Here is a 21,641-nt window from a genome sequence, read left to right as displayed (position 1 = left end):
GGGGCCTTTTTCCTCCAAGACTCTGGGGAAAACCCTTCCTGATCTCTCTGTGGTGGCTGTAGACCTTGACTTGCAGCTGCATCACTCTTGTCTCTTCCTCTTCATGTGGCATTCTCCCCGTGTGTCCTTTTCTTTCCATTGTTATCTTTTTTTTTCTTTTTGGGGATGAGGGGTGCACGCCTGTGGCATGTAGAAGTTTCCATGTCAGCGATCAAACTGCACCAAGCAGTGACCCACGCCACCATCAGTGACAATGCCAGATCTGTAATTGCTAGGCCACCAGGAAACTCCTTTGTGTTTCTTACTACACAAGGACTTTCTCTTAGAAATGTACAGAGTGCAGAAATTTCACTGATAGAGCATTGTATTCCACATTACAACTAAACCCTAAGAAACTATCCACTTGTCAAAGTTTGGTATAGTATTAAAGAAAAATATCCAAAGAAATAGCAACAACAACAACAACAACAAAAAGACAAAAAGACAAAAAAAAAAAAAAAAATCCACAATTATCTGACAAGAAGTATTGTTAAAATACTCTTCCCTTTCAACCACATAGCTGTATGTTGCATAATTTTTTCCATGTATAATTCAACCCAAACAATATATTGCAACATAATGTGTGCAGAAGCAGAATCCAGATTTTTTTGGTATGTCTTTATTTATTTATTTATTTTTTTGTCTTTTGTCTTTTTGTTGTTGTTGTTGTTGTTGCTATTTCTTGGGCCGCTCCCGCGGCATATGGAGGTTCCCAGGCTAGGGGTTGAATCGGAGCTGCAGCCACCGGCCTACGCCAGAGCCACAGCAAGGCGGGATCCGAGCCACGTCTGCAACCTACACCACAGCTCACCGCAATGCCGGATCGTTAACCCACTGAGCAAGGGCAGGGACCGAACCCGCAACCTCATGGTTCCTAGTCGGATTTGTCAACCACTGCTCCACGACGGGAACTCCTGGTATGTCTATTTAGAACTGCACCAGTGGCATATGGAAATTCCCAGGCTAGGAGTCGAACTGGAGCTATAGCTGCTGGCCTGCAGCTAAGATGCAGGATCCAAGCTGAGTCTGTGACCTACACCACAACTCATAGCAACACCAGATCCTTAACCACTGAGCAAGGCCAGGGATCAAACCCACATCCTCATGGATTCTAGTCAGATTCATTTCCGCCGCACCACGATGGGAACTCCAAGAAATTGTATTTAAAAAAAAAAAAAAAAAAAAAACTATTTTTGATTTAGAAATTTTAGCCATTTTTCATAAATTATTTATGTTGATGTGTAATTGGTATATTTTTAGCAAATCAAATATTTTAAATGCCTTAATTTTAATATTTAGTATGGCTCATATTGATATAACAGACATGAGCAAAAATTCTTTGGAATCCTCAGTAAGTTTTGAGAGCATAAATGTTTCTTGCGACTAGAAAGTGAAATTGCTAAATAAGCTGTAGACAGGCCTTACTAAGATTTTATCACTTATCCCATAGTGTCCCTTAGAGCACAGGCAACCTTCAGCCCATGCTTTGCATTTCATTGCCATATATCTTTTTTTTTTGGCCACCCCATGGCATATGGAAGCTTCCGGGCTAGAGATTAGATCCAAGCTGCAGCTGCAACCTGTGCCACAGCTGCGGCAATGCCAGATCTTTAATCCACTGTGCCATGTGTGGGATTGAACCTGCATCCTGGCGCTGCAGAGACACTGCCAGTGCCACAGTGGAAACACCATCATTGCCATGTCTCTTTAAGCTACTTTAATCTGGAACAGTTCCTCAGTCTTCCTTTGTCTCCCAGCATGTTGACTTTTTTTTAATACAGGCCTGTTTGGGAAATCTGCTGACTTGGTTTGTCTAATATTGTTGACAGTTAGATTCAGATCATGCACGACTGGCAAGAATCCCACAAAGTGGGTCTGTGTCCTTAGTCACCACCCCAAAGGGCTCGGATGTCGATTTGTCCCATGATTTGTCATGTAATGTCCATCACCTGGTTATGGTGGTGTCTGCTTGCTTATTCCTTTTTGCTACAGTTATTGTATTTCCATTTGTAATAAGTTATCTTGTGAGGAGTAGCTCTGACAACTTAAATAACCCTGTTTTCTCAGAGTTCCCCGGTGGCTCAGCAGCTTAAGGATCTGGTTTGTCACGCTGTGGCACACATTCATTCCCTGGCCCAGGAACTTCTATATGCCGAGGCACAGCCAAAAGGAAGAAATAGGTGTATCCTGTTTCTCATGGCAAAGGTTCATGCAAAAGCTTCTGCAGCCCCTTCTGCTCTATCCAGTCATTCTTTTGCTCTCTTTTATGGATACAATAGGAAATCTTAAGAATGAGTGACTTTAATAAGAGTTCCTGCCGTGCCGCAGCAGAAACGAATCTGACTAGGAACCATGAGGTTGCGGGTTTGATCCCTGGCCTTGCTCAGTGGGTTAAGGATCCGGCATTGCCATGAGCTGTGATGTAGGTCACTGGTGCAGCTCAGATCTGACATGGCTGTGGCTGTGGTATAGGCTGGAGGCTACAGCTCCAATTCAGCCCCTAGCCTGGGAACCTCCATATGCCACAGGTGCGGCCCTAAAAGGACAAAAGACAAAATAAAAAAGAATAAGTGACTTTATAAGTAGCATTTCTTGAAAACCTACTTACCTATATTTTAGTAGATTGCCTCAAGTCAAAAAGATATCAGAATGTGAAAGATAAGTGGGGGGAAAAAGCAACCCTTCTATATATATCATGATTTCAACTGGATTTAAAAAACAAAAACAAGTACAGAAGCAAAGAACCTAAGAAAATATGGCAAAATTATAATAGTGTTTCTTAGATTAGTAGGATTATGTGATTTCTATTGTTCTAGTTAAAGCAACTAGACATGTTCACATCAAAAGTTCTGGAATAGGAGTTCCCGTCGTGGCGCAGTGGTTAACGAATCCGACTAGGAACCATGAGGTTGCGGGTTCGGTCCCTGCCCTTGCTCAGTGGGTTAACGATCCGGCGTTGCCGTGAGCTGTGGTGTAGGTTGCAGACGCGGCTCGGATCCCGTGTTGCTCTGGTGTAGGCCGGTGGCTACAGCTCCGATTCAACTCCTAGCCCGGGAACCTCCATATGCCGCGGGAGCGGCCCAAGAAATAGCAACAACAACAACAACAACAACAAAAGACAAAAAAAAAAAAAAAGTTCTGGAATAGTGTTTTTAAGTTTCTGGTGTATTTTGAAGACTTCTATACAGGAAATGTAAAATTTCTGTTTTGTTGAAATATGAGCTAAAATCGTGGTGATGCCAGAACTAATTCTTTGTGCTATTTCTCCCAGTACCTTGCCAGAGAGCGTTCACATGAAAATGTTCCATGTTAACTAATAAGCGTTTCTAAATGGGAATGATTTTTTGGAAATCTTTCATTAGTTCTGTATCTCTGGATTTAGGTGCTGAAGTTTCAAAGGTACCTTCAGAAAAAAAGAAGTCTGTCTATACAGATGAGTTTCCCAAACCTGGAAAAAATAAAAAAACTGCAAGCACTACTCCAAGTAAGTTTTGCACACGAAGGAATGAATAATGGTTGGCCCCCTTGGGCAGATGTTGCAGAGGCAGTGCCCTCCCTCAGCTGCTAGATCTGTGGCTTGTGGCCTCATTCCCTCACTGTCTCCATATGAGACCTTGGGCAACTTACTTTTCTCAATAACCCACTTCCTCAGTTTAAAGTGGGAATAATTAAACCGCCTATTTCATCATGTTATACATGGGTTAATTATGATAGTTTTCCACTTCTGATGTGTAGCAAATATTCAATAAATATCTGAGAATTAATGTGTATAAAATATTTAGCAATGTCCATCTTGTAATAAATTTTTTTTTTAAGTAGTAAGTCTAGGAATTCCTGTCATGGCGCAATAGAAATGTCTCCAACTAGGAACCATGAGGTTGGGGTTTGAGTCCTGACCTTGCTCAGTGGGTTAGGTACCCAGCGTTGCCATGAGCTGTGGTGTAGGATCTGGCATTGCTGTGGCTGTGGCTTAGGCTGGCAACTACAGCTCCAATTGGACCCCTTTTAGGGCCACAAGTGCTGCCCTAAAAAAGCAAAAAAAAAAAAAAAGTAGTAAGTCTAAGGGACTCCATTTCTGGGCATGTAATTCTCTATCTCTAGTGCCTGGCACATGAAATTTTCACTGAGTGATGTATGTGTATAGAACTTAAAATGTTGCTCAGCATATATTAGAAATTCTAATACTTAATTATAACTAATTAGAACAGCACAGAGCACCCTGGCCTATCTTATAGCCCTTGAGCTAAGAATGGTTATTACACTTTGTTTTTTGTTTTAGTTTTTACAGTTTTAAAGGTTTGTATAAAGGAAGAGTCTGGGAGTTCACATCTTGGCTCAGTGGTAACGGACCCGACTAGTATCCATAAGGATGTGGGTTTGATCCCTGGCCTTGCTCAGTGGATTAAGGATCCAGCATTGCCGTGAGCTGTGGTGTAGATCGCAGATGCAGTTTGGATCCTATGTTGCTCTGTGGCTGTGGTGTAGGCTGGCCACTACAGCTCTGATTTGACCCCAGCCTGGGAACCTCCATGTGCCTCAGGTGCCGCCCTTAAAAGACCGAAAAAAAAAAAAAAGGAAGAATCTGAGACAGATCCCGTACTGTATGTGGCCATCAAGCCTAAGATGTTTATTGTCTGCCCCTTTACAGAAAAAGGTTGCCAGTCCTTGGCAAAGAGCTTTTCTAAATAAGCATTATAAAATGTCAAATTTATGACTAGGTAAAGGCCATTCATTAATTGATGAGGAGAAAAGATAAATCTGTTTATCTTTTCTTATCCTGTGGACCAAACCAAGATGTCAGTTAGCAGTGAAATGAACAATGGAGAAATGGTTAATGTTTAATAATTTAGAATATGACTATGCTTTGCCCCCTGCATTTCCAAAAACTAAATGTTTTGAAATTAAAATTTTAGCAAAAATGATGTTGAAGTTGAATGTCAGGAAGCCGAGACAAGAACAGCGTTAACAGAAAAACACAGGGGAGGTGAATACATGGATTTCGTGTTGTTAATTTTCATATTTGGGGGAATATTCCAGACTTTAAGAAGCTTCATGAGGCTCATTTTAAGGAAATGGAGTCCATTGATCAATATATTGAGAGAAAAAAGAAACATTTTGAAGAACGCAATTCATTTAATGAACTGAAGGTATGTTGATAAAATTATGATCGTGTGTGTGTGTGTGTGTACGTGCGCGGTGGAGTGGCTTGATGTGGGATCTTGGGTCCCAGACAAGGGGTTGAGCCTGGGCTACAGTGGTGAAAGCATCGAATCCTAACCACTAAACCATCAAGAGACTCTCAAAATTATGGCACTAAACTATTTTGTATACACAGTAAACTATGTATACACCATGGTTAATACAACCAGCTTTCTATTACTCTACCAGTGGAATGGATTTGTTCAAGTTTGTATCTTTATTATTTTAAATTGGGTTTTGAGAATTTTCAAAATCCTCCAGATAAAGGAGTGAATCCTTACTATAAAAGAATTCTATAAAAATTCTTCAAATTTTTCAAATAAAACCACACGAGTAAATAGTAAAAGGAAAAAAAAAAAATTCCAAAAGTAAACAGTAAAAGAAAAAAGATTAAGTTGTTCTGTTTTCCACATTCAGACATTGTGCCTGTCAACTTTTGTTGGCGAAGAGTTGATTTATGGCTGAATCTATCTTCTTTCCCCATTTCCTAACTAAAGGAAAAAAGCGATTAACAATGGCTAACTTGAAGTCTTATCTTAAATGAGCTCCCTGAGTGTGGTCCTTCAGGCCAAGTCCTGCTGGATTCAAAGTGCCTTTGAGTAAGAAAAGGTGAAGTCAACCCCAAGGCTGAGTTAGCAGAATAGTGTGTTGATAACATCCTAAGAAGTTGCTATTACTGTCTTACATGGTATCTGGTGTTACATAGATGGGATATCTCATAGATGGCTGGGAAACATTTTTGAATTTATTAATATATAATAACCTGCTTTTTTTTTTTTTTTTTTTTGGTAAGGAATTTGAGGCGGTTTGTGGTATTACACATAACACAAAACAGTATTAGGCTGATTTTAAAGGGGCAGAAAATGTAGTACAATGTCTGTTATATCAGTCACTCCTTTGAGTCTTGAGCTCTCTGATACCAGTGCCAATGGGGAAATGCACTGGTAATAAGTTCTAAATAATTTAAACAAACAAAAAATACAGTTCTTAGTGAGAAGCTTAATCTTGGGTGATGAATGTTTATTTGAACAGTATTTATAAAACCACTTGTTACCACAGTTGAAGACACTGTTTATTAATCTTTTAGCAAACAGCAGCATACCCAGGTCATGGCATTAAAGATCTCCATTCCTTCATACTGACTTAACAATCTGGATTGGACAATCCAGAGAAGAGATACTCATTATGTTTATAAAACAGACTTTTAAGGCATTCCCGTTGTTGCTTAGCAGGTTAACCCAGCTAGTATCCATGAGGATGCAGGTTCAAGCTCTGGCCCCGCTCAGTGGGTTAAGGATCCAGCATTGCTGCAAGCTGCAGCACAGGTCACAGATGCAGCTCGGATCTGATGTTGCTGTGGTGTAGGTTGGCAGCTGCAGCTCTGATTCAACACCTAGATCAGGTACTTCCCGTATGCTGCAGGGGTGGCCCTAAAAAGAAAGAAAGAAAAAAAAAAGTCTCTTAAATATTAGCAAGGACTAAGTATCAAAACATTCATAGCTGAATACTAACACAGAAGGCTAGGAGGACTTAGAAGAGGAGGAGGAGAGTTCCCTGGTGGCCTAGCGGGTTAAGGAGGTTAAGGATCTGGTGTGGTCACTGCTGTGGCTTGGGTTCGATTCCTGGCCCAAGAACTTCCTCATGCCGAGAGCTAAAAATAAAACTAAAAAGGGAGGGGACATGCTGATGCTTTACAAAAAGTGAACAGTTAGCTTCTTTTTCTGCATATACATGAGCTAGCTGTAAATATGCCCGGAAGGAGGGCCACTCACTTTCCTTACCATGAAGCTGAGTCTTCTTAAGTATTTACTGCAAGTCAAGCTTTCTATAGTACATAATATGGATAAGTTAATTTTCCAGGTAAAAGTTATGGCAAAACAGCTGCTTCAGCCGTACACTTGTATGTAGCCTTGAAGCTGTGCTGAATACATGAGTAGCTTATCTTGTTCTGGGGGTTTTGGTTTTGTTTTTTAGGGCCACACCCACAGCATATGGAAGTTCCCAGGCTAGGGTCTAATCAGTTATAGCTGCTGGCCTACACCACAGTCACAGCAACATGGGATCCGAGCCTTGTCTGCAACCTACACCACAGTTCACAGCAATGCTGGATCCTTAACCCTGAGCAAGGCCAGGGATCGAAACTGCACCCCCATGGATCCTAGTCAGGTTCGTTGACCACTGAGCCACAAAAGGAACTCCTATCTCAGGTTGTTTAGAAGATAGCCCCACCTGAATGATTCAGTTCTAAGTCCCACCCCACACCCATTGTTTAAGGAATTGGCCAATCAAGATGGGTTATTTGGTATGATCTCTTTGGACATTGATGAATGAAAAACAATTACAGAGATTTCACCATAGCTAATATGAAGTTTTTCTTGACAGTTGACATGTTTGGGGATTAGTTATTCAGGTAGTGATGGATAATAAAAAATGAGCAGATATTCTAGAATCATCCTGGCCATGACCAGTCTCTCCTTTCATGATTAGAGGAGGGAAACCTGTTTGAATTAATTGCCAAATGGCTCTTCTGCTACAGTGATCAGAAACCTTGTGCTCCAAGATGTCTGTTTACTTTGCTAACGGTGGGAATGATCAAGTTTTTTTGTTTTGTTTTGTGGTTTTTTGTGTGTGTGTTTTTTTTTTTTTTTTTTTTTTTTTTTTTTTTTTTTGAGGGCCACACCTGCAGCATATGGAAGTTCCCAGGCTATGGGTCAAACTGGAGATGCAATTGCCAGCCACAGCCACATCCACACCAGATCCAAGCTGCTTCTGCGACCTACACCACAGCTCACGGCAACGCCAGATCCTTAACCCACTGAGCGAGGTCAGGGATTGAACCCACATCCTCATGGATCCTAGTCAGGTTTGTAACCTGCTGAGCCACAACAGGAGCTCCCTAATTTTATTTTTTATTACACCATAGTTGCTTTACAGTGCTGTGTCAATTCCTGCTGTAAACACATTCTTTTTCTCATACTATCTTCCATCATGTTCTATCCCAAGAAACTAGATATGGTTCCCTGCATTTTACAGTAGGACTCCATTGTTTATCCATTCTAAATGTAATTGTTTGCATCTTTCAACCCAAACTCCCCAACCATCTCAGTGCCTCCCCCTCCCCCCCGAAACCACAAGTCTGTTCTCCAGATCCATGATCTGTTTCTGTTTTGTAGATAGGATCGTTTGTGCCATATTTTATATTCCACATATAAGTGATATATTCTGGTATTTTTCTCTTTCTGACTACTCAGTATGAGAATCTCTAGTTGCATCCATGTTGCTGCAAATGGCATTTTTTTTTTTTTTTTGTCCTTTTTAATGGCTGGGTGATATTCTATTATATGTGTACCACATCTTAATCCATTCATCTGTTGATGGACATTTAGGTTTTTTCCATGTCTTGGCTATTGAGAATAGTGCTATTATGAACATACAGGTGCATGTATCTTTTTGAATTGTAGTACTGTCCAGATACATGCCCAGGAGGGAAGCTGATGGATTATATGGTAGTTCTATATTTATTTTGCTGAGCACCCTCCACACTGTTTTCCACAGTGGTTGTGCCAATTTACATTCCCACCAACAGTGTAGGAGGGTTCCCTTTTCTCCACACTCTCTCCAGCATCTGTTATTTGTTGACTTGTTAATTCTGACTGGTGTGAGGTGGTACCTCATTGTAGTTTTGATTTGCATTTCTCTAATAATTAGTGATGTTGAGCAATTTTTCATGTGCCTACTGGCCAACCATGTGTCCTCTTTGGAAGAATGTCTATTTAGATCTTCTGCTTATTTTTCAATTGAGTTTTTTTGGTTGTTGTTGAGTTGTATGAGCTGTTTGTATATTCTGGAGAGTAGGCCTTTGTCTGTTGTATTGTTTGCAAAGATTTTCTCCCATTCTGTGGATTGTCTTTTTGGTTTTTTTTTTTTAATGGTTTCTTTTGCTGTGTGAAAGCTTTTGGATTTAATTAGGTCCCATTGGTTTGCCTTTGTTGTCATTATTCTAGGAGGTGGATCAAACAAGATGCTGCTGTGATTTATGTCAAAGTGCATTCTGCCTATGTTTTGGGAATGATCAAATTTTTTGATCTTTAGATGGAAACAATCCCAGGTGATTCTGCATTTCTTTGATCATTATCTGTTACATGTTTATGTTACAACTCTTTATAATTGGCAGTTTTTCTGTGAATTGGCTTTTTCTTAATTCTTGCCAATTTATGAGCCACTTGTCTATATTAATGATATATATTATATGTTCCAAATATTTTTCCACAGTTTCACCTTGTGGAAGGTTTTATTGTTTTATTCAACTGTCCACCTTTTCCCTTTTTTTTGTTTTTGTTTTATTTTTAGGGCACAGCGTGGCATATGGAAGTTCCCGGGCTAGGGGTCAAATTGGAGCTGCAGCTGCTGGCCACAGCCACAGCAACGCCAGATCCTTACCCCATTAAGCGGGGCCAGGGATCAAACCCACATCTTCGTTTCCACTGAGTGACAATGGGAACTCCATCAACTTTTCCTTTTAAATCTGAGTTTTTTGTCCTGTCCTGCCTGTCCCAAGATCATAAAGATATGCTCTTATATTTATTTTTGTACTTTTATTATTTTTCTGTATGTTTCATCCTTAACTCACATTTTTATGTATGTATGATTGAGCCGTTTGCTTTTTTAGGATTTTTTGTTGTTGTTCAAAGAAAGGGAAGAATTGATTAGATACACTGCAAACAAAATAAATTAGTGCTACTAGAGTCAGAGCCTAATAGTCTTCCTGGAAAAGTCATAAAGATTGGTACTCAGTGTGAATACAATCATTGAAACATTATGAGTTGCTTAAACAAAGATGCAGAATTGATGGTTCAACTGGCAGCAAGTGAACTGTGAGGAGACAGTGTGGAAAGTCGGAATTTAAGTGAAGGATAGAAGAAGGCATAAAGATGTGATTAGATGTAACATGATACTTGGTACATCCAAGTGAGTTCTCAGCTTATGGTAAAGATATGTATTGACTAAATATCCTGGTTTTAAATTGGTCTCACAAGATGAGAATCTCTTCTGCTTGTGGGTCAAATTGTGAAGTTCACATAATTCTAATTTATTGTATTTCATAGGATATAATCAGAATGTTATGTCTTGGCTTTACATTGTCACTTTCAATAGTCCTACCTCTGTTTTCAGTTCATGAAGTTAGATTTCTTCCACTTACAGCAGAGCTTAGACTAATGATAGTAAAACATTCAATCACTCTTTGGGCTTTGACACTATCCAAAAAAAGTAATGTGAGTGGAACCCTTCCCTGCCAGTTCCGAGAAAGCATTTCCCTCCCTCCCTCCTTGCTTTACTTGAGGTTTTTAAAAAGAACTTTAGGAGTCCCCTAGTGGTACAGTGGGTTAAGAATCTGGCATTGTTACTTCTGCATTTTGGGAGGCTACTATGGAGTGGGTTTGATCTGTGGCCTGGGAACTTCCACATGCCAAGGGTGTAGCCAGAAAAAAATTAAAATTAAAAACAAATTTTAAAAGAACTTTAAATTATTTGTAGATTCCATGAGCTATTTACATAGTCTGAGTGTGTATTTAGTAAACTGCATATGTTCTTAAAGGAACAATCTTTCCAAGAGAACTGATTTATCCTCCCTTTCTGGCCACAGGGGACTGTTTAGCCACCTGCTTTCTCTAGTTGGAGAATACCTGGCTAGTGGTAGCCAGGAAAGGCTTTCTGGAACACATCATCCAGCACAACCAGAAGTTTCTCTTAAATCAGAGTCCCCCTAGCAACCCAGGTGCAGGGAACTGCCCCACCAGCCAGGCAGGTAGGCCAGAGTGAGGCAGTGGAGAAGGAAGGGTTACAGGGTTCTAAGTGGGGATGGGACGGGATGAATGGGGGCACTCTCCTGCCCTCTGCCTGGGAGACAACACTGTCTAAGGAGCCAAGCTTTAATGCGGTGCATTTCCCTTTTCTTCAGAAGCAGCTCATCACTAAGAGTGTGCTGGCAACTCCAGTTCCTCTGCGAGGAAGACTGTCCGGCGCTGGTAACCCTGGCAGCCATCGGCGCTCCCAAGGCTGGCCCCACACAGGTCGGAGTGCCTTATGTGGGAAGGGGTCCACCAAGCGTCCCGCTCTCTCGGCAGCCAAAATGAACGTCAGGTAAAGAAGAGCTGCAAAATGTATGCGGGGGTGAGGTCTCAAAGTGAGGTCCTTACTACTTCGGGTACATTTCAGGTGGACTGCATCAAATACATGTTAATGTTGATGAAAAAGGGGAAAGTGGATGGGAACAGAGAGAAAGATGAGCAAATGGTTTTTATAAGTTCTCATCTTTTCTCCCCTGAAATTTGTGTTTAGTTTTCTTGTTTTATTCACCTTCCCTAAGTGCATATTTGATTTGCAAAGAAAGATAGAAAGTAAGATAGATGTGGATATTTTATTAATTTAATGGCTGTCTGCAAAGATGTGTAAAGAGAAATTTTCCCATTGATTGAAGTATAAAGTTAAAGCCAAATTGCTAACAAAAATCTCTCAAGGCAGTGAATGAAAGAATTAAGTCACCTTAAAGTATGAACCTGGTACCCCACTGGACACTGCAGTGGCATAGCTATCTCATGCCCTGCTGATCCATGTTTTTTGTGTGCCTTTCCTGACATCAGTGTGGCCTTCAACTCAGACTGTTTTTTTTTGTTTTTTGTTTTTTGTTTTTTTTGTCTTTTGTCTTTTTTGTTGTTGTTGTTGTTGTTGTTGTTGCTATTTCTTGGGCCGCTCCCGCGGCATATGGAGGTTCCCAGGCCAGGGGTTGAATCGGAGCTGTAGCCACCGGCCTACGCCAGAGCCACAGCAACGTTGGATCCGAGCCGTGTCTGCAACCTACACCACAGCTCACGGCAACGCCGGATCGTTAACCCACTGAGCAAGGGCAGGGACCGAACCCGCAACCTCATGGTTCCTAGTCGGATTCGTTAACCACTGCGCCACGACGGGAACTCCCAGACTGTTGTTTTAATACTAAAATTGGATTCTCTTTTTTAAGGACATTTGTAGCATCTAATAGAACTGGTGTATGGTAACTTTCCCAACACACACAATTATCTGACATAGTTTTTTTCTTTTTTCTTTTTTTTACGGCTGCCCCTGTGGCATATGGAAGTTCCCAGGCTAGGGGTTGAATTGAAGCTGCAGCTGCCAGCCTCCACCACAGCCACAGCAATGCCAGATCTGAGCCACATCTCCAAGGCCAGGGGTTAAACGTCCAGCCTCATGGAAACTAGTTGGGTTCTTAACCTGCTGAGCCACAACAGGAACTCCAATTTGACATAGTTTTTAAAGCTGGAAAATACCTGAGTTTGAACTTCTGTTCATCAGGTGAGCTTGGAATAGAAGTACTTATACTTGGCAGTTCTGATTTTATTTGTTACTAGTTAAGAACACAATGGTCAGGGGCTAGTCGTTGCTTCACATAGGGGGCGGAGCAGCCCGGACTTGGTAGCACCTCTCCTAACACAAAAGTCTTTAGTAACGATTTTGGGTGTTGGTTCAGGATCACTATCATTCTTTAGTTAGAAGTCCAGAAGTTCCCTTCTGTTAACCCCCCACCACCAACCCTATGTATATTTATATCTGCCATTACTGGATTTTCACTGAATTTAAAACACTGTCAACTGAAAGCTTACTATTATTTTATGAACCACTAAGAAAAATCACTGCCAACTAACTCTGACATGCTAGCAATTGTACAACACATTCTAGTTTCAGAGGTGATAAATGTAGAAAAAGTCTGCATCAGAATATCAATGAGAGGAGTTCCCATTGTGGTCAGTGAGTTAAGAACCCAACTAGTAAACACAAGGATGTGGGTTCAATCTCTAGCTTTGCTCTATGGATTAAAGATGTGGCATTGCCTCAAGCTTCAAGTGTAGGTCACAGGTGTAGCTTGGATCCCACGTGGCTGTGGCATGGGCCAGCAACTGCAGCTCCAGTTGATCCCTAGCCTAGTAACTTCCTTGTGCCACAGGTGTGGCCCTAAAAAACAAAACAAAACAAAAGTAATAAAAAAGAAAGGAAGAAAATCAATGAGAAACATTTATAGCAGGTTGCTCTGAGTAGAGAATGGGCTTAGGTACCACTGAAATGAATGCCATTCTTCTTGGAAGATGGAAGAAATGTTCCTATCGCTCATTTGGCATAGCAGTCTTCCACTCCCTCTGACTTGCCCTCACCAGGAAGAGAAAAAAGAGGAGTTTCTTCAAACACCTATTCTTCAAACACCTTGAGGCCAAGTCATCTCCTTCAAGGTCTGCTTTATACTGTCATTGTCCCATACAGTGAGAGCAGAGAATACAAATCCTATTTTCCAATAACAAAAGCTGATAAATGATTTGCTCTAATATCATTGCTTAAGAACATGTCTTTGGGAGTTCCTGTCGTGGCGCAGTGGAAATGAATCCAACTAGTAACCATGAGGTTGCAGGTTCGATCCATGGCCTTGCTCAGTGGGTTAAGGATCTGGCATTGCTGTGAGCTGTGGTGTAGGCCGGCAGCTGTAGCTCTTATCCCCCTAGCTTGGGAACTTCCATATGCCACAAGTGTGGCCCTAAAAAGCAAAAAAACAACAACAACAAAAAAGAGAGAACATGTCTTTTCTGCAAAAGAGGTTCATTTATGCAAATATTTATTGAAGCCCTTTCAGTGCTTGGTGATGGGTAGGGATTTTGTTGAGAAGCTTGACACAAGTTATTTTTTTTGACACAAGTATTCATGTCTTACACTCCACCATCCTATTTAGGTTTTCAGCTGCTACTCAAGATAATGAGCATAAGCGTTCACTGACCAAGACTCCTGCCAGAAAGTCCCCCCATGTGACTACATCTAGGAGCACCCCAAAAGACCAGGCTGTGTTTGGGACACACAAGTTAAAGACCACCGCTGGTAAACAGAAACCCTTCTAATTCATTTTTAAGCCATATAACTTCCTAAAATGATTAACTCTGTTTCCTTAAAGCCTCTCCATATCTACAGAATCTAAAGTAAAGATTTCTCTATAGAACATTTGTCATTTATACTGGTGAAGAAAATGCCAGAAACACAGACCAAAAAACTGATATCTGCCTGAGGACTCCATCCTGTCCAAGACAAATCCTAAGGTGGTGACCCTCCTCAAAGAACATTCAGCCCCTTCCGGGATTAGGGGAGGATCACAGTATTCATCACGGTCTCTGAATGGTTCTGCAAGACTCTGAAACTGACAAGACCAAGAGTTCATGGACTAAATGAACTAATAGATTATATAAGCCAGAATAAGCCATATAGATCATTTTCTACACACAGTCTACTTAATCTTCACCTATGAAGAACCAGGTGGTTTTCGAAAGAACACTGCAAAAGCAGTGTGAAGGTTTAAAACAGTATCACCATCAGGGTTAGGTAGGCCTATGTATTAGCTCTGAGTATATGAGAATTCTTTTCAGCGTCCTGTTGAGTTCCCTTCATGGCTCAGTGGTTAACAAACCCAACTAGGATCCATGAGGACGCAGGTTCCATCCCTGTCCTTGCTCAGTGGGTTAAGGATCCAGCATTGCCATGACCTGTGGTATAGGTTGCAGACTCGGCTCCAATCCTCTGTTGCTGTGGTGTAGGCCAGCAGCTGCAGCTCCAGTTCAACCCCTAGCCTGGGAACTTCCATATGCTGTGAATGTGGCCCTAAAAAGCAAAAAAAAAAGGGGGGGGTTCCTATTGAATGGCTGTTAAGAGCCTTGATTACACAGGAAGGAAGGACTGCCAGGTTCCCCGAGACTAGAGGATAATTGTTGGTAATTATCAGTGTGACAACTCTGAGGATTCTGTCATGCCTTTAAACACCTAAATTAAAGACTGAATAGTGAGGAGTTTCCTAGTGGCACAGTGGGTTAAGGATCTAGCATTGTCACTATAGTAGCTCAGGTCGCTGCTGTGGCTTGAGTTTGATCCCTGGCCTGGGAACTTACACATGTCTCAGGTGTGGCAAAAAAATTAAAAAAAGACTGAATAGTGAAACTGACAAACTAAATTGCTAGAGAATGCAGAGGTGGGAATAGCAAATTTATATTCTTCTAAATGACTTCTTATTCCCACTAACACTTAATCTTACTTACACCATAGCAAACACACATTCCACATAACATTCTAAATTATCCTATAATAGGGGAAGAAAGAGGCCTGGGCAGAAAGCAGGGCTAAAAAAACCAGAGAGTAGACTTGCCATGTCATTTTACATGGAGCAGGGGACACTGAGCAGCAGCCACCTGTCTAGTAATGGGAAAGGCCTCACAAATGCTCACAATGTTTGCCATATTCTGAGCAACTCGGGTGTGCCCAGTTTGGATGGGATCACTTTTTTACCCAGTTATCAAATATGAACTTTATGTAAATAAAATCAAAGTATTAGTTTTTTTCTTGTGGTTTCTTCCTTTATTCACTCAGTATGTTTCAGGATTCATCTATATTGATAAAGGAGCTACAGTTCATTCATTTTCACTGTGATTTTTTTTTTTTTTTTTGTCTTTTTTGTCTTTTTGTTGTTGTTGTTGCTATTTCTTGTGTCGCTCCTGCGGCATATGGAGGTTCCCAGGCTAGAGGTTGAATCGGAGCTGCAGCCACTGGCCTACGCCAGAGCCACAGCAACGTTGGATCTGAGCCGCGTCTGCAACCTACACCACAGCTCACGGCAACGCCGGATCGTTAACCCACTGAGCAAGGGCAGGGATCGAACCCGCAACCTCATGGTTCCTAGTCGGATTCGTTAACCACTGCGTCACGACGGGAACTCCCATCTTAGCCATTTTACTGCTCATGGATCTGTGGGTATTTCCAACTGTCGTAATTTTATATAGCTATGACCCTTCTAGAACATTCTCCTGTCCACATACAAGAGTTTCTGGAGAGGGGGTTCCTTTTGTAGCTCAGTGGAAATGAACCCAACTAGTATCCAAGAGGGTATGTGTTCGATCCCTGGCCTCAATCAGTGAGTTAAGGATCTGGCATTGCCATGAGCTGTGGTATAGGTCGTGGATATAGCTCTGATCCCACCACATTGATGTGGCTGTGGCATAGGCCTGCAGCTATAGCTCTGATTTGACCCTGAGCCTGGGAACTTCCATATGCTGTACCTGTGGCCTTAAAAAGAAAAAAAAAAGAAAGTTTCTCAAGATGAGGAGTGGATTGCTGAATAGTTGGGTATGCAGATACTTCTGTTACTGGTTGAATGTCCCAGTGTATTCTCTCGTGAGCAGTGAGTGATAGCCCCATTGTTTACCACCCTGACAGCATATGGGGATAACACAGTGGGATGGCTTCAGCACAGAAGTTCTGTGCTTTTGTGTGTCATTTCACTAGGCAATCCTGATCCTGGTCACTTGGTCACATATACAAGCAAGTGCTAACATTTGACAATGGTCTTGAATACAACCTATGAGGAGAAAGGATTTTGCAAAATGAGTCAGATATGTGCTGCCCAACTGTAGCAAAAATGGGGCTTACTAAATTACATCATCCTGGTGTGATTGAGCTTCGTAACCTACATTCACATTCTTTAATAACAGCCTTCATTAGTAACAACCAGAGCCATGGATCTTTTTATCTCTATGTGATTAGGTTCCTTGCAGGATTTGTATCTGTTAATGAAAATGTTATTATTAATAATACATAACTTTTTTTAATGGCCACACTCACAGCATACGGAAGTTCCTGGGCCAGGGATTGAATCCGAGCCACAGCTGTGGCAACACCAGATCCTTTAACCCACTGTGCCAGGCCAGGGCTCAAACCCACACCTCGGCAGCACCTGAGCCAATGCAGTCAGATACTTAACCCACTTTGCCATGGAAGGAACTCCAATGATAATAATTTTTAAAGAGTAGATAATATCAGAAATAGTCTGAGAAATTACCCAGTTAATTCTTTTAACAGGAATCTAAACTCCAGTTAATCCTAGGAAATGTCACAATATTTAGGCTCCATAGGAAGCTGCTAACAGGCAAACAAATCTCAGGGGTTAGTTTTCCTCAATTACTCTTTTCTCCTCCTTTTTAACCTACATCTGTTTCATACTGTTCATATTAAATTCCATTTTTAAGACTGAGAAATGATACTTTAACATGTCTTTTTCTAATTAAGCTCTTGGATTTTGTATTTTAGTTATTACTCCGTTCAAGTTAACGGCTGAGGCCTCACAGACTCCGACTTCCCAGAGAAAACCAGTGTTTGATCTCAAAGCAAGTTTGTCTCGTCCCCTCACCTACGAACCACACAAAGGTATGTATGGGTGTTTTGATTAAACAATTCTGCATCTATCTGAGAATGTAAAGAATTTTAGTGACTCAGTGGAAGTCATACTTGACCTAGAATTCCTGTCTCTGCCCATGTATCCACATGACCCATGATTTTAAAACTATCCATGAAACAAATACTAAATAATTATCTCACGTTATTGTTAATCAAAGACAACTTCTAACCAGTGTTACTACAACAAATTAATAGAGCTTCAGCCAAAATCAAGAAAACTTGGAAGTTATTAGCCTGTGGGTAAATAAATGTTTAATTTTCTAGGGCTGCACCTGTGGCATATGGAGGTTCTCAGACTAGGGGTTGAATTGGAGCTATAGCTGCCAGCCTACGCCACAGCCACAGCAATGCCAGATCCGAGCCACATCTGTGACATACACCACCACTGCAGCTCACGCTTACAGCAAAGGTGGATCCTTAACCCACTGAGCAAGTCCAGGGATCGAATCCGCGTCCTCATGAATCCTAGTCAGGTTTGCTAACCTCTGAGCCACGAAGGGAACTCTCTCTTTAATTTTTAAAGGATCCCAGGCTGAGAACCATCAGTCCAACAAGCTGGGATATTTATGGGCCAAATACTACTCTTGGGAATATATTAAAGTATCTTTACATCTGTTTAAAACAGCCATACTTAATGTGATATATCTAGTGCTTCTGGAATTACTTCGTTTGGTTTTTTGTTTACTTGTTTGATTTGGCCGCACCCGTAGTGTATGTTCCTGGGACAGGGATCAAACCTGCACTACAGCAGCGACCTAAGCCACTGCAGTGACAACTCCAGATCCTTAACCCACTGCATTACAAGAGAACTCCTAGAATTACTTTAAAACAAAAAAACTTCCTATAAGAATCATGTTCATGTAACAATGTTTATCTTTAAATTACTAATGTTAATGAAACATGTATAATGATAATGTAAGTCTTATTTAGAGGTAAGAGTCAAACTAACCTATGGTTTAAAAACACTTCTCTCACCCCATTTTTCCATCTACAGCAATGGCACCTCTGCCAAGGGTCAGGTCAGAAGCTTAGGAATCATTTTTGGCTCCTCATGCCCTCAGACCCCATATCCAGTCCATCAGCTAGTCCTTTCAACCCCATCATTGAAACAACTTTTATCTGACCACCTTTTGCCCCTCCACTGTGACTCAATGTAGTCCGCATCATCATCATTTTACCTGGGCCTCCAGAATAGCCTCTTTGCCCCACTATAACCTTAAAAACAAATCAGAGCAATACCTGCCTTGCTCAGAACCTCCTAAGGCTAATCTCTCTCCCACTTTTATTGCATTGCCTTCTCCCTTCCCTGACTCTGTGCTAACCACACTGGTGTTTCAGCTCCTCAAACTCACAGAGCTCATTCCCTCCTCCAGCTCTTTGAACTTGTTATCACCCTGCTCCACCTGGAATACTGTTCCCATTGACCTTTGCACAGCTTGCTCCCTTGTTTTAATGGGGCACCCACTCAACTGTCAGCAACCTAGAAAGGCTCTCCCCACCCCCCCACACACACTTTACTCCTTACCCGGTTTTACATTTCATAGCACATGGCACCACCTGATGTTGTCTTACTATTATCTACTCTATCACTGGAATGTAAGCCCAAGAGAGCAAGGACCTTTGACTGCTTGGTTCACTGCTACGTTCCTAGCATAGAACTGTCTCTGGCACATGCCAGGTATTCAAAAAGTATTTATGGGAATGACTAACCACCACTGATTTCTCCTTATGGTACAAGACCTGGTATAGAGCTTCATCTGTGTTTGCTATTTTATGTTCTAGACAAGTCACAATTCTTTTATGGAAGGGAAAATAAGTACTACTTCAGTGGTTACTTAAAGGATCAAAAGATGCAACGGATGTGAAAGTCCTTTTTATAAAATGAGAAACACCGCAAATGATAATCATTGGTACTCAGAAATAGGTCAAACTACAAATATAAGTAGTACATAAATATCTAAATATTTGGTCTCAGTTATTTTTTATTTTTTTGCTTTTTATGGCCACACCCATGGCATATGGATGTTTGCAGGCTAGGGGTCAAATCAGAGCTGCATCTGCCAGCCTATACCACAGCTCACAGCAATGCCAGATCCTTAACCCACTGAGCAAGGCCAAGGATTGAAACTGCACCTTCATGGATCCTAGTCAGATTTATTAACCACTGAGCCACAAATGAAACTCCTGGTCTCAGTTCTAAAGCCAAAAGCTTTCTACTTGATCCATTCCAAATACTTTGTTAATATGTGGTGGTAATAAACTGCACAGGTGAAATACTACTTTAATATTACATAATACCTATGCAGCCTTGGGATAAACTACTTGGTTTATTATGACTTCTTTTAATGTGCTAAGTAATTGTATTCAGTATTAGTATTTTTTTTCTCTATTAAGATTTCTTTCTATGGGAGTTACCATCATGGCTCAGTGGTTAATGAACGCTACCAGTATCCATGAGGACTCAAGTTTGAACTCTGGCCTCGCTCAGTGGGTTAAGGATCCAGCGTTGCTGTGAGCTGTGGTGTAGGTTACAGATGTGGCTCTGATCCTGCGTGGCTGTGGCATAGGCTGGCGGCTACAGCTCCTATTTGACCCCTAGCCTGGGAACTTCCATATGCTGCAGGTGCAGCCTAAAAAGGCAAATAAATAAATGAATAAATGTTGACAGCAAGCAGGTAGCCACAGATGAAGAGATAATGAGGAATATAAATACAAGAGTCTTAAATCTATCTTTATCTCTGTCTTAAATCAGGAAAACTGAAACCATGGGGCCAATCTAAGGAAAATAATTCTCTGAGTCAGCATGGAAACAGAGTTAGCTTCCACAAGAAAACTTATAAACAACCTCATCTCCAGACCAGGTAAGTACCTAAATGCCCAGTTCTATAATTCTTTAAATTTTGTAAGACTATATAAAAGCAGCGTCTTACGGATGGAGTGTTGCAGCAATAGTGGTGTTAAAGAGAGTACAAGTAGAATTATATATAGAACTTTCTAAAAGTACATGTGCTAAGGCAATAATACCACAATGGGTCCTAATTCAGTAGGTTTGAGAAGGAACCCAAGCATCTGTATTGTTTCCAAAGCTCTGCAGGTGATTCAGAAGATGACACTGGATTCAGAGCTTAGATGACCCATTTGTCCAAACAATGCACCTAATGTCCCTCCAGATACTAATCCAAGTGTCCAGGGCACCTAGGTATGCAGATACGTGTGCAGATAGGTATAAACTCCTCACTCCCAGGGAAACCAGACTTACTAGGCTTTAAGACTCTACAGGGGGAAAGCCCAGGATGCTCCTTAGAGGCTTCTTGGTGCATGAAAGCCATGGGCTGCAGCTGGTCCTGGTTTGGTCAGTCTGTTCCCTGCATGAAACTCTTCTGATACAAGGTTACCTATCACTTGACTTGTCAGCTACCACCAAGACCTTATTATTTGCTTTTAAAATCATTAACATGATTCAAGGCCTTTTATTTTTTTCTCCTTCCCCCCAAAAAACAGTGGTTTAAGTCAGTAGACCCTGATACCAGTTGTAGTACATTCTTGAGACAGTGTGATTTTGAGCTTGATCTTTGGCTTCCAGAGGTAGAGGTTTCTCATTTAAAACAAACTGTAAAAACTATAGTGACTGGATTCCATCTCCAAGGTGCTTTCTGGTTCCAATCCCATGCTTTTTTTTTTCTTTTTTGGCTGCTCTGTGGCATATGCAGTTCCCAGGCCATGGATCAGATCCAAGCTGCAGTTTTGACCTAATCTTCAGCTGCAGCAACGCCCGACCCTTAACTCACTGTCCTGGGCCGAGGATCAAACCTGCCTCCCAGAACTCCCAAGACACTGCCAATCCCATTGCACCACATGTACGCAGTGGGTTTTTTTGGTTTTTTTTTTCATGCTTGATTTTAGAATGCTACCTTAACACAAAAAAGAAGATACCGGAGTTCCCGTCATGGTGCAGTGGAAATGAATCCGACTAGGAACCATGAGGTTACAGGTTCAATCCCTAGCCTCAATCAGTGGCTTAAGGATTTGGCGTTGCCATGAACTGTGGTATAGGTCACAAACTCGGCTCAGATCCCGAGTTCTGTGGCTGCAGCGTTAGG

General features: G+C 41.4%; 1 protein-coding gene across 2 annotated transcripts in view; it reads left to right on the top strand.

The window, feature by feature from the left end:
- Window positions 1–21,641, top strand: part of NUSAP1 (nucleolar and spindle associated protein 1) — a 72,845-nt gene that overhangs the window by 50,023 nt on the left and 1,181 nt on the right. For both annotated transcript variants that reach the window (XM_021097458.1, XM_021097455.1), the window contains 6 exons: window positions 3,422–3,523; window positions 5,077–5,186; window positions 11,198–11,379; window positions 14,009–14,151; window positions 17,395–17,511; window positions 20,294–20,402. In XM_021097458.1, coding sequence (XP_020953117.1) covers window positions 3,422–3,523; window positions 5,077–5,186; window positions 11,198–11,379; window positions 14,009–14,151; window positions 17,395–17,511; window positions 20,294–20,402 — 763 coding nt within the window. The remainder of the gene's footprint in view (window positions 1–3,421; window positions 3,524–5,076; window positions 5,187–11,197; window positions 11,380–14,008; window positions 14,152–17,394; window positions 17,512–20,293; window positions 20,403–21,641) is intronic.

This window comes from Sus scrofa, chromosome 1 (assembly GCF_000003025.6).
Source record: "Sus scrofa isolate TJ Tabasco breed Duroc chromosome 1, Sscrofa11.1, whole genome shotgun sequence".
Lineage (NCBI taxonomy): Eukaryota > Metazoa > Chordata > Mammalia > Artiodactyla > Suidae > Sus > Sus scrofa.
The sequence above is the reverse complement of the archived record's forward strand: the minus strand, read 5'-3'. Positions and strand labels throughout refer to the sequence as shown.